This window comes from Synchiropus splendidus, chromosome 1, assembly GCF_027744825.2.
Source record: "Synchiropus splendidus isolate RoL2022-P1 chromosome 1, RoL_Sspl_1.0, whole genome shotgun sequence".
Classification (NCBI taxonomy): domain Eukaryota; kingdom Metazoa; phylum Chordata; class Actinopteri; order Syngnathiformes; family Callionymidae; genus Synchiropus; species Synchiropus splendidus.
In genome coordinates this window covers 43,009,040-43,021,464 of record NC_071334.1, presented here as the reverse complement: position 1 = coordinate 43,021,464, position 12,425 = coordinate 43,009,040, and the positions used below count along the sequence as shown (strand labels likewise).

Sequence of the window (12,425 nt, the reverse complement as noted above, 5' to 3'; positions counted from 1 at the left end):
TCGAAGTAAAGATTCATTCTTGGCTCAGCCAGAAATCATAAATGGTGCAAGAAGATGTGTCAAATCGTCTTCTGTTGCAATGCAACTCCAAGTATTGTCACAAAAGGAGAATTATTTGAAACACTACTTTATCTGTTAACCTAACACATGACTATTTTCCCGTCACCCCGGTAATCAGACGTTGATCACGGCTTGTCATGGAATCTTTTAGCGTGTCACAACAAACGGTGTCTGAGATCAAGAGAAAGGTTTTAGCGCTGTGACCTCGGCTACTGAATAATTCAACAGCCTACTTCCATGCCTGAGAAAGTGCTGCAGGGTACAAGCTTAACAATGAAACAACCATTTCTTTTTCTGCAGTGCTGGTGCTAGATAAAAAGACAGGGAGGCTACTAAACTAATCGCGTGGCTGTCTTGTTTTCCACTTCAATATGGTGTTGTTTTTAGAATCTATTTACCAACTGGTGGAATTGATTGGTCTGTTGGTGAATTATCGGTAGTAATGGAAACAGCCAGATGCCAGAATAGATGCCTCCACTATTTTAATTCCATTTGGCTCCGCCGACTCCAGTATCTCAGCGTACTAATCCCAGGTTATGTAATGAAATAATGCAGCGTTTGGATAAGATCATGGCACTTATTATTATTTTTTAGTGGTTCATCAAAACTGAAATGAAAACGGAACTGTTTTATGGCGGCAAGACAATGAATTACTCAAATAGTGCGATTATCATGTAATATATTATTAGCTGTCACCTTGTCTACAGTTCTACATCACTATGTCTGTTAATTTAAGTGTGTTAATGTCTTTAACTCTGGTTACCTTCAGGTCTGTTATTCTCTAAGCATAAATTCAATGTACAAATGTCGAATCACTACAACTGATTTTATGATTTTTAAGTAGTTTACTTCAATAATGATATAAAACAATCTTAAATGGGTGTCTTGAAGTGGTTGTACTTTTAAGAATATGTCTCTGAAATAAAACTCTTCCCGTTTGCCATTGGCTTGGTGTCACAGGACTAAATAGAGCTACATGTCAGCTGGTCAGTAAATCAATATCAATCTCAGCCTCCTATCATCCAAGGAACAGCTCCAGAATCTGATGGACAAATAAAAGTCATTTCAAAGACAGAGTTGATCTTGATTTGTTATGTGCTGACAGAAGCGAATGTATTTGTTGTGCACATCCCAATATCTGCTTAGTCTTGAAGGCAAAAGCTGCAGTTTGCAATATTTTAACATTGAAACCGCTAAATAACATAACTAACAGTGGGACAATTGCATTATTGTGTTCATTCAGTTGCTTTAGCAAATGATCAGGAAATTACATTTTGATAACAGAAAAGACCTGCAGCTTCTATTCTGGTGTGTGACTGCTGTGCAAATGATCGATCATTTGTTGCACTGATTTCACTTGGCAGTTTTCTGGCAAACCGCTTCCATGGCTGTGTTGACGCGTGCGTAGTCACCAAATTATCTATTAAGCCAGAGGCCTAAGCTTCATCCATGTTTCTTGCACTTGGTTTGATCATTTAATGTATTGGTAATGGTCAAATTCAAATGGAATAAAATGAAAATAAATACATAAAAACAACAAAAGGGAACATTGATGAAGTGACAGAAAAATTTGTGGGAATGTTTTGTCATTTACTGAATTGGTGACAGTAAAAAAAACGTTGGGTCACGCTGCACTTGGCTAGACAACAATGGAAGATATAGATGGCAGCTGCATATGTTCTTTGCTTTGTTGTCAACGTTTCCTTAACATTTTATTGAAATCCATTTGTAGGTTGGCTAGTTATTTTGCTGTCAAAAAAATAATCCGACTGAGAGACAGGCGGACAGATTAGCACTAGCAGAAACATCCAGAAATACATGACCCTACCAATGGAAGGTTCACTGACAAAAGGTGCCGTTCTTTAGTTTTCAGATTAAGATTTAGGAATACGTTGCTTGTCATGTTCTGATCAGCATGAGGATTTTCCGGTAGTGTCCCCTGCAAAAAGGAAGAGGCTCAGGGAAAATCAAGCAAGTGGGGTGTTAGAAATACATGGGTAATAAACATTACCAAGGTCCTCCCCAGGATTTTGTCTTGGCTTGGGATAACCTTGTGTTCCACTACAAGTGTCAATGTAAAGCCAGTGTTCAAGAATCTTCTTCTTCTTCTCTCTCTTTGGGCTTCTCCCTTCAGGTATGGCATCAGCGGATCATCTTCCTCCATCTCACCCTGTCCTCTGCTTCCTCTTCTCTCAAACCTACAAACCTCATGTCCTCCTTCACCACCTCCATAAATCTCCTCTTTGGCCTTCCTCTCCACCTTCTGCCTGGCAGTTCCAACCTCAACATCTTCCTACCAATGTACTGGCTCTCTCTCCTCTGTACATGTCCAAACCATCTCCATCGAGCCTCTCTGACTTGACTGTCTCCTAAACACCTGACCACATGTGCTGTCCCTCTGATCTACTGCTTCCTGATCCTATCCATCCTGCTCACTCCCAGAGAGAAGCTCAGCATCTTCATCTCTGCTACCTCCAGCTCTGCCTCCTGTCTTTTCCTCAGTGCCACTGTTTCCAAACCATTCCACATTGAAAGCTAGTGTTCAGGCATGGAAGCAAAAAAGGATGCTCTTGAAGCACAAAGTTTTGACCCAAGACTTGGCTGCTAAAGTTTCATAACGCATCCCAACGTTAAACTCTGTATGAGAACCAATAAGTAAATGTTAGTACATTTACGATAAATATGAATGCAGAGTCTTGAAGGTCAACGCTGGCTCTTCCACATCTCATATTATACAACCATTCCCACAAAGTCACTTGTCAAATTGTGCTAAGTTGCATAACTTAGCTTTTTATTTTTGTGCAATTTTGTCAGAAGAATGTTTTTTATTAATATTAATAATTTATCTTTCCTGTCCTTTGTATTCACCTTCCTTAAGGTACTTGCAAATGAGACGCATATTTTTTGTGCGAATATTTTGGACATGTAAGCTCTAAATGCTTGCACTCCACCCACTCCATGTAAACCCGGGGTTTCAAACTGCTCTATAAAGGGGTCGCAGTGGGTGCAGGTTTTTGTTCCATCGATATTCCATGTGAATTCTGTAATCAGCGAATTCCGTGATTCCATGATCGCGACAAATCAGAGGGCCCCATTATTCGCTGTGACTTGTGTGCCGCCCCCGATATGCTAAGACAGGCAGGTCCATATTCACATCAGAAATTTCCACGAATTATTCTACTTCAAGGTTGCCTGCAGTTTCTTCACCTTTAGTGTCTTTCTGAAGAGTTTAGACGTGGGTTCTAAAATTCTCTTGACACTATATGATCCTCAATGGTAGTTACTGAGTTGATGTAAGCTCTAACACAAGTGAAGTTCTATTATACAGGATGCTACCAAATAATGGACATGTACTTGGAGACCTAGTACCTGGTGAATTCTTTTTTAACCTTCCTTTTCACCCGGAAAATAAGCATTCACAAATCAGCTGGTGCATGAGTTTGCTAAAATAAAGTGAAAGAATGATATTTCAAAATCCAAACTGGTCATCTTCAGTAACGCTGATGTTTATTTAGTTAACGTGTTAAAGTAGAATGTCAGTCTACCAGCTGGAAAGTTTGATTCCACTGGCTGCAGTTCTGTCGACAATGCGCCCGCGGAATGAGATGCTTAGTTATGTAACTGGATTTGTTGTCACAACTATGCAGCTTTTATTTGTTTGCACAGAGCAAGGAGACTTTAGAGCTGTGAGCATGTTCTAATCTACTCAGAGCTTGTTGGCATGGTTCAGATGATAATACAGAGCAGTGATGAACTCGAGACAGTGTTGAAGTGAAGATATCAGTTTAACTGAAAACAAACGTTCCACACAAGGTAGGTGTTTTTGAGTCTAAAATTAGAACCTTGTCTTCTGTTACTATGGCGTCTTATACCAAGATGCTGTGAAGCACTTGACACAGACAGTGCAAGGACATACAGTGGAATGTATCAAACATTCGCAATGTAACAGCTGCTGTCACATGCTGGGATACATATGCAATGAAGTCAAGTGAAAGCTGCTGCAACAGGATCAGAAAGTCAATGGTTCACACACTTGAAAAATGTTGATTTGTTTGCTACCATTCGCAGGAAATGAGAGCTTAGTAGAGCTGCCATCTGTTGCTCCTTACTATGGAGGAGAGAACTCTTTGCATGTTGTTGAGTGAAAAAAAAGGATACAGTTTGTGTTTAATGGTGATTCAATAATGTACGATAAAAATACACCTAAAAATTCAAGTTAGAAATCACCTCAGTTTCAGCAACATCAGATAGACTTATAATGAGGGAGAAGTCTCAGGACACCGTACGGACCAAGATGAAGCAGTCAAAATGTTGTAAGTATAGCATAGGTGTGTGCAAGACAACAGGAAGTTTGTGTGTACTGCAGCTACGCTGAACTGGCTCCACTTCCTTGTCCTGGCAAGTTGGGATCAGCTCCATTGCAACACTGGTTGAGCCCTGTGCTGCTGAGGACATCGTCACCTTTGGATGAAAAGCTCAGCATTTCCTGCGTGTGTCCGCTTTCAGACCTTTTTAAGGTATATTCCAGTAGGAGGAGAGTTCAGAGCTTCAGATCTTCACTCTGGCTTGGGAACATGTTGGAATTCTGCACAGTCAGAGCTTGATATAGTGGCTGAGGAACAGGATCTCATAGTTGTCGTGGCAACAGGTTAGACAACGTCAAACAGTTCTTTTGTCTGAGTTGTGAACTTTTCTAATCGTTGCAGCTTGTTTTTCGAGCCTCTTTTTTATGAACTATGACTTCCAAGCAAACGCTTACAAGACAACCAATTGTGCCAAGTGCTGCTATATGTGTCACTGTCATGTAGCGCATCAAAAGCAATGCTCCCTCTGAAGGAAGGGGGAAGTACTGGATATGAGGCGGCTCAATACAGGACGATGTATTTCAGTTCTGCGGCGCCAAATCGATTGATAGATGTCAGCGAGTGTTCATATTCTCGGAGGGTGAATCAGAGCTGTCTCGTCTCACTGGCCGAGCCCAGCAGTTTGAAGTGCTTCTCCTTCTCTCCCCTGAGATAGGCTGAGCAGCGTTTGGCTGCACACTGCACTGTGTGCTGCAGGAGCGGCGGCTGAACCCATCCCTCAGAATGGAGCTTCGAGGGAGGGGGATGGGAGACGGTGTCAGCAAGGGAGGGAGGGACACAGGCAGACTCTGTGGAGAGGTGACTGTAGCAGGAGATGGCTATGTGACATTAACAAGATGTGTTTAGCCTGCAGTCGACCAGTGGAAGTGCAGCGAGGCAACGGGGAACAATAAAAGCAGTGTGGTGGATGCTGGGACTCTGCCTTTATCGTCATCCCTCTAGTGCTGTAGCAGCTAATCAGCCTTTTAAGCCCTGACATAAAACATTGTTTACAGCTCCTTCTAAATCCTTTGTGGTAAATCAGCAACAGACATGAGCTTGTCTCCATGTAAATGCTGACTCAGTATCAGTCTGTCTTCTTCGGATAATAAGAACATCCTTATTTAGATCAAATTTCACCATTTCTTTGTCTTCATATGTTATATTTATATTATATTTATGGCTATGGAACAATGTATTGACCTAATAGGGCTGCAACTAACCATTATTTTCGTTGTTGAGCTAGTTTTAGTTGGCTAATCGTGATTACCTTTGTTTGGACCTATTTTGAGTTTCTGTTTTACCTAAAGTTGTTTAAATCATCTCACTGTGATACTCAGACGCCATACATTATTAACAAGTATATTAAAATAATGACACATAATCCAGGAACATATATTAACCCTGTGAAGCATGAAGCATAAAACACTTGACAGAGAGCTCCAGTTCTTTAAAACCGAGGTCTTCATTGGTCCTTGAGAAGAATTTAAAATCATCACTATACACATATGTATCTCATATAAAATATCTGATCAACACCCACATGAAAAGGTCTCATTTGAATAATATTCTAAAGCCCATGTGTTCAGTGTAACTCCCTAGTACAGTTCTGGTTATTATTACAAAGCCGAGCGAGACACTTCACTACATTACTGTCAAAAAAATCACTTCAGAAGTGCACGTGTGACGTGTGTGTTAGCTCCGTGCTAACCGACATGCTAGCTGTTAGCTTGAGGGTGAGTGGCGTCACAGACCAAACACGGAACACTCTGTCATCATTCTACCATGGTGTCCAAGGGGTTTGCTCATCCTTGAGACGCGTTATCTTCGCAAACAAAACAAAGCCACACTTTTCAACACTACGACCCGTCGCCGCTCGAATTACACACTGCCTCTGAATAACAACCAGTTCTCGATGCCCATCCCACGGCCTGTGTGTGTTTACACCAACAACCAACATGACGCATCGACCCACAGATATTGACGTCGACATATTTTTGTTGTCCATGTTATCGATGACATCAACTAATCGTTGCAGCCTTAGTTTTAAATCAGAAAAATGGCCAGTGTTTGAACGCGGTTCTCAATAGAATTGAAACTGATTAGAATTGAGGATTAAAAACAAATTAAATGTATATGCATAACATGTACCCAAAACATCACTTTACAGTAAATGCAAACTATAGTGGACAACTGAACTTCGAGTCATCTTGAATCATGATTGGAGGAAGAGTCATGGTGAATGATAGATGGAGTTTTTGATGAGCCGGACAGGATCTATAATGTCAGCAGTGTCAGAAGAGTGAACTGCATCAGTGGTTTTCACAGACTGATGGCTAATGACAGTAGTAAATTGATTGGATTCTGACAAGAAGGACCAGTCATGGGGGGCCATTAGTCGTATATGTTCAAGTTCTGATTTGGTACCAGAAGTTATAATGACTTTTATTTTTGTAGTGAGGATGCAGTAGTTCATATGTGGCTGTTATAAACTGCTTGAGCGATGCCTGATTTAACATCAGTCGGCAATGCTCACTTGAATATTCTGGAGGAACACAAACAAATCCTGGTCAAACTAAATGAACTGGCTTCTCTCAAAAAGATGGCAGCTCCTCTCCCTCTCTCAGAGAAGATCCAGCCATCCTGCAGCAGCAACTCAGTTGGCCTCCTCTATCGTCTTTTTTGTCACTATCCACGGCAGGAACATGAAGAAGGAGCCCTGTCAATACTAATATTGAAATTTGAATACAATTATCTGTATTGTTTATGGACTTATTAGTAAAAGTATTTAAACAAGGTGTATGACTTGCAGGGATATTATTTAAAAAAACCAGAAGGAACACAATTAAAAATGAGTGGTTATAAAACATTGCTAACTTTCTGTACTCGGGTATTGATGAATATAATTTTCTAATGCAGTATATCTATGATTTCTTTACTGGTGAAACATTTTAACTAATACCAGTGAGAAAATACATAAACAAAGTGATTTTGTTTAATAGTGTTTATTAAATCTGACCGTCCATTTGCCAAGTGTTCAAGATTATTTGGAAAAATAAATCAAATGTCTGTTTTGCTTTTAGATCTAACAAATCTGTTCTCAATGTTTGGTCTCCATACATTTCCCCCACGTGACATTTGACATCCCAGATGGCGGCAGATTAGAGGACTGGGCCCCGCAGTGATTCCGTCACATCATTAACTGACAGTAATTTAACTGGTCATCTCTGTTACTCTGCAAGAGACGGGGCATTTTACTAGATTGTTATGGCTTAGTGCTGTTATTAAACACTATTCATTCATGTAAACATACTCACACATACCTTGTAATGTTTCAATTGATAAAAAAATAGACAATGAACATGAATGGTAGAATTAAGTGAATGTGACAGTCCTGTTAAGAAACACTCACTACCTAAACTTCAGACCTCAATACTACATATTCCAGTCGTATTCCAGGATTACGAAACTCTTTTTGTCGTTTTGAAAAAAAAAAAATGACTCACATGGATTAACAATGAATTTGAAATCAAAATGATGACATTCTGTGAACATGATGTGAAAAAATGAACCATTAAATCATTTTAATTTACCCATGTTTTTATAAACCTCTTCAAGGAGGCAAAAAATAGAAAACCCTGGCAGAATGCAGTAACTGCTCTGTCAAAAGGACAACTGAGAAACATTTAATTTGATGCGAGACATCGCAGTTTGCTGTGTCCGTGAAATATTTACATACTGGCTGCCTGTAGCGGGACTCCGAGACAGGGAACGCTGCATTTATGAAAGTTTCCACTCCGGATGTTTTCAAAAGTTTCAGATTCAGGTGGCTACCCGACTCCAAACCGACAGAGCCTGTCGTTTCCGTCTCCGCATAAACGACACCTGAGAAAGGCTGCTCATCTAGCTCGATGAAATGAATGATTATTTCTTGGGAAATTAGCTAAGCCGTCCGAATGTCACGCTTGGAGCGGCAGGTGTTGCTATGCATCAAAATACACGTGTGTTTTTTTTCACGATTGACTAAACATTGCCGAAGAAGTTGGCTGAAACCCTCAGATCAACAGACTGTTGTCTCTTGTGATTGATGGCATTCTGACCGCCCCCTATCAATATTTCAACTTGAATTTTAAATTCAACTTTAATATTAGCTCAGGCATGAAAGAGCTTTGGCCACATGACCCTTTTGTGACCTAGCTGCTGATTTACTTATCAGCAATTGTCACACTTCATGTCCTCATTTTCCTCATCCATGAACCTCCGTGAATCTCCGTCTCCAGTGCATTGACAGTGACTGCACGACCAAGATTGAAATAAGCCCAAACCTCCGGACCATGTCCCACATCTCCCTTTTTTAAGCTACTCTCCTCTCTCGAGATTTATGGAAGCGGTAAAGCTGCATTTGTGACTTTATTGGAGAACTGCCGGAACTAAGTCAGAGTCATCAGTGGACGGAGGCGCTATAGAGTCACATCCTTTTAACTGTTAAATATATTTAATGGCCTCTTCTGTTTGATTTTATTTCGCTAACATTTGCAAACAACATATTGATGTGAATGATAAATATATAGAGATGATATCCTGCTATATAGACAAAGTACATATGGGGCTGTAATGTTTCTGAGTGCCTTTCAAGTGCAGCATTTCGAGTGGCATCACTTGCTTGAGTAGCGTAACAACATGAAGGTGGAAACAGAAATAGTGTGGACCAACGACGAAACCCAGCTGTTATTAAAACTCCCACTTACCTACTAAGCTACAAAAGCATCAGTTAAGGCTAAGAGACATAAATTAAACTGTGCAGGATTTCATTGATTTATTTTAAAATGTGCTAGAGGCAATTCTGTTCCATGTGCATAAAATGAGAGATTTGAAATACTAATATATTTATAATGTTATATTATTTTTGCATAGGTGTGTGTTTTAAAACTAAGTAAACTAACTTTTGATTATATATCAACAAGAATTTGTTTCAAATTAAATTTTGCTCATGCTTTTAAATTATTTAACTTTATTTACATTTTATGTACAGTTGACTTATTCCCAAGTTTTAACATTTGATTTTAAAAAGTGCATTGTGTTTCTTGATATGGTTTTCTTTCTATTCCATTGAGACTTTTGCTACACACTCTCATTTCATTTTGTGATCATTCCTGTTGGAGGTCCATTCTCTCACTCTTCCTTTCTTCTGTTCATATTGTGCAGGTATTTATGAGCAGACATTTCTTATACAACTGCAGCCAACCGATCCTGGATGTGAAGATTGCCTTTTGTCAGGTGTGTGTCCCTTACAGGTAAAAAAAAGGTACAGTACTCAATAAGTTCCGCTTCCCCTACGTCACTGTTTGCATGAGCGAACACGACTGACACCAATGTTTCTTTTCACCCTTTTCTGATTTATGCTTGCATTTAATCCAAAGTTAGACATGAAATGTGACTCTTTTCAACAACATGCAACTGCAGTATATGAGTCGCAGGTTTGCACAAGGTGTATTTAAGCATTAGCTCAGTATCCTTTGGAATTAGAAGACCAGTCATCCAGCAGAGGCTCAGAGTGGATGCACCCAGTGCCTTGAACTGCTGCATCCTTCACTGAACTTTTGCTCGAGACAATTCTTCTAACTCATTGTGTTTCCGTGCTATAACTGCTTCTCTACTCTAGATTTAATCTGGTTTGTTGCCCGCAGAGACTGTCACATGCTTGGAAGGACACGGCTGAATACACAGGCTCCGTCATGTGACCGTTGCCTGGAGTCTGACCAGTCTACTAGCTTGTCAAGCTACAGCAAAGATGACTTACCCAATGTCTTGAAATAATTAGATGATAGGTTTGAGCAACCTTCAGTCCAGAAATAGTAACATGCCTTGCTTCCATTACAATGTAACTACCAGTTTATAAAAACGGTTGCTCATGTGACTGACTCAGGTTGCCAAATATTACAAAAGGAAGAGCTATTCATATTTAAGGAAGTATACATATTTGAACTAGTGTTGAGCATGTATTGGTTTCTTGTTGAGCATGTTACATACTGCATGTCACTTGTTGCTCGAATAGGGATGGGTGATAACTTATCGTACATGATATACCACCAAACACAATCTCCACAATGACAATTCTGCGTCTCATGATAAATTCGATAAATTCGATAAATACAAGGCTCACTTGCTGCATTTGACATACGTGAACATGACAAGACCGTGACGCGCACCGCTCTCTCCAGCTCCGCAACGTTTGACAGCTGACATCGGCGTATGACAGTTGTGGAGAGTGTGGTGGACTTTGGTTCTCAATCATAGTTTTAAACTTATTTTTAATCCAGGGAACCTTTGATAATGACACTGGTCGACTCTGAGTCTCTGGATCCCTGTTTATTTTATTAGATGGTGTGGTCCTTAGGTAGGTTCTCTGACACGGTAGTCTGCCTTAGTTCACATCAACAGCGCTGACGCCTCGGAAACACTGTGGTGAAAATAGTTGGATATTGGACGGAGCTCTGCTCCGGTATTGTCGGCGGCGTCCTCTTCCACGTCCCCATTAGGGTTCACTGATCGTGGACACACTCTCACAGGCAGCGCTAATGCTACAACCTGGCATCAGTTAGGGACCATCAACAAATTATAGCGTGCTCCAAGTATTACTGAAATCTTCAATAAGGCAATGGAAAACAACCATTTTAGGAGAGAGAATTGTGAAAAGGTTCTGCCAGAGACGTGAAACATTGAATTTCTCATCTCAACACTTAGTTAACTGTGATATTGAAACATAAACAAATAATGATGTTGGAGACAAACTCCACCAATAAGTTTGATAATAAAACAGTTTCAAGAGAGACTGTAGTGTCCAACACATAGATTAGAATCAAAATGTATTTAACTTTTTTTGTCCATATGGCCCATCCCTATCCTCAAAATATATTTGGGTGATGTATCATGGATTCTAAATTATTTATCGGTAGGTCTGTGATTCTGTATCTCTGATCTGTCGCGTTTTCTCTTGTGGCAGGGGTTTGGAAAACAAGTGGATGTGTCATATATTGCCCAACATTACAACATGAGCAAAAGCAAAGTGGACAACCAGTTCTACAGCGTGGAAGTGGGAGACTCCACCTTCACTGTCTTAAAACGCTACCAGAATCTGAAACCCATCGGCTCTGGAGCTCAGGGAATCGTCTGGTGAGTCATCCAGTTGATTTCTTAAATCATTCGTCATGAGCATAAATTATTACGTCTCTTTCTTTTACATGAATGAATCCTGAGAAGCAGTGTGAAATTTCTGGATGATTACAGGCTCATTGAAAAACGGTTATAGCAGACAATTAACACAGCAAGAGCTCTGTCAAATATGGTGCGGCATGTGAAACGTATTTAATGATAATATCATTGTTTTATTTGTATATTTATGATGCTTCCCTCTGCTTTGCTTTTCATTATGTCTGTATTTGTCTTTCTTTTGATTCCCCCCACCTATTCAATGTAAGTCACAAGTGGTGAATTCACAAAGATGCAGAAAAAGGAAATGATCACAATACCTGAGGGGTGTTGCTGAGGCACCCCGCTGGAAAGACATCTGCTGTTCCATGAATGAATAATGAAGGAGGTTATTATTAGAAAAGCGTGGAAGTAGCATGAGTGGTTGCAGCTCAGCATGTATGGAATCAGAATAAATAGTGAAGGGAAATAAAGAGCGCATAAAACATTTGCTCATGGTGAAAAACATGCTGCCGTTCAAAGGTGCCAAGTAGCATAGATGATTTGACATGCAATTTATCATCTTTTGGATGGACAATACTGTATGTAAATTCATTATGTAATTCATTTAATTTTTAAGTTTGGATGGGTAGTTCATTTTTCATGTCTCAATCACGGTTCAGTGTTTCAGACTGAAGTTGCTTTCACAAAACACACTGCGCCATTAGTTTGATAAAAGACAACAGCACTAAATTCATGGCATTGTTTCTACATGGCGTGAAAATAAATCTCATCATCAATTTATTATTGAATCATGGGCTGCCTGAAGAGTCC

The 12,425-nt window shown here is 39.9% G+C and overlaps 1 protein-coding gene across 7 annotated transcripts in view; it reads left to right on the top strand.

The window, feature by feature from the left end:
• Positions 1-12,425, top strand: part of mapk10 (mitogen-activated protein kinase 10) — a 29,463-nt gene that overhangs the window by 2,384 nt on the left and 14,654 nt on the right. For 5 of the 7 annotated variants that reach the window (XM_053877075.1, XM_053876987.1, XM_053877320.1 and 2 more), the window contains exons 2-3: positions 9,609-9,680; positions 11,407-11,576. In XM_053877075.1, the coding sequence (XP_053733050.1) occupies positions 9,609-9,680; positions 11,407-11,576 (242 nt within the window). Of the gene's footprint in view, positions 1-9,608; positions 9,708-11,404; positions 11,577-12,425 lie in introns of all 7 variants that reach the window. The other 2 variants (XM_053877244.1, XM_053877158.1) reach the window with 2 other exon arrangements.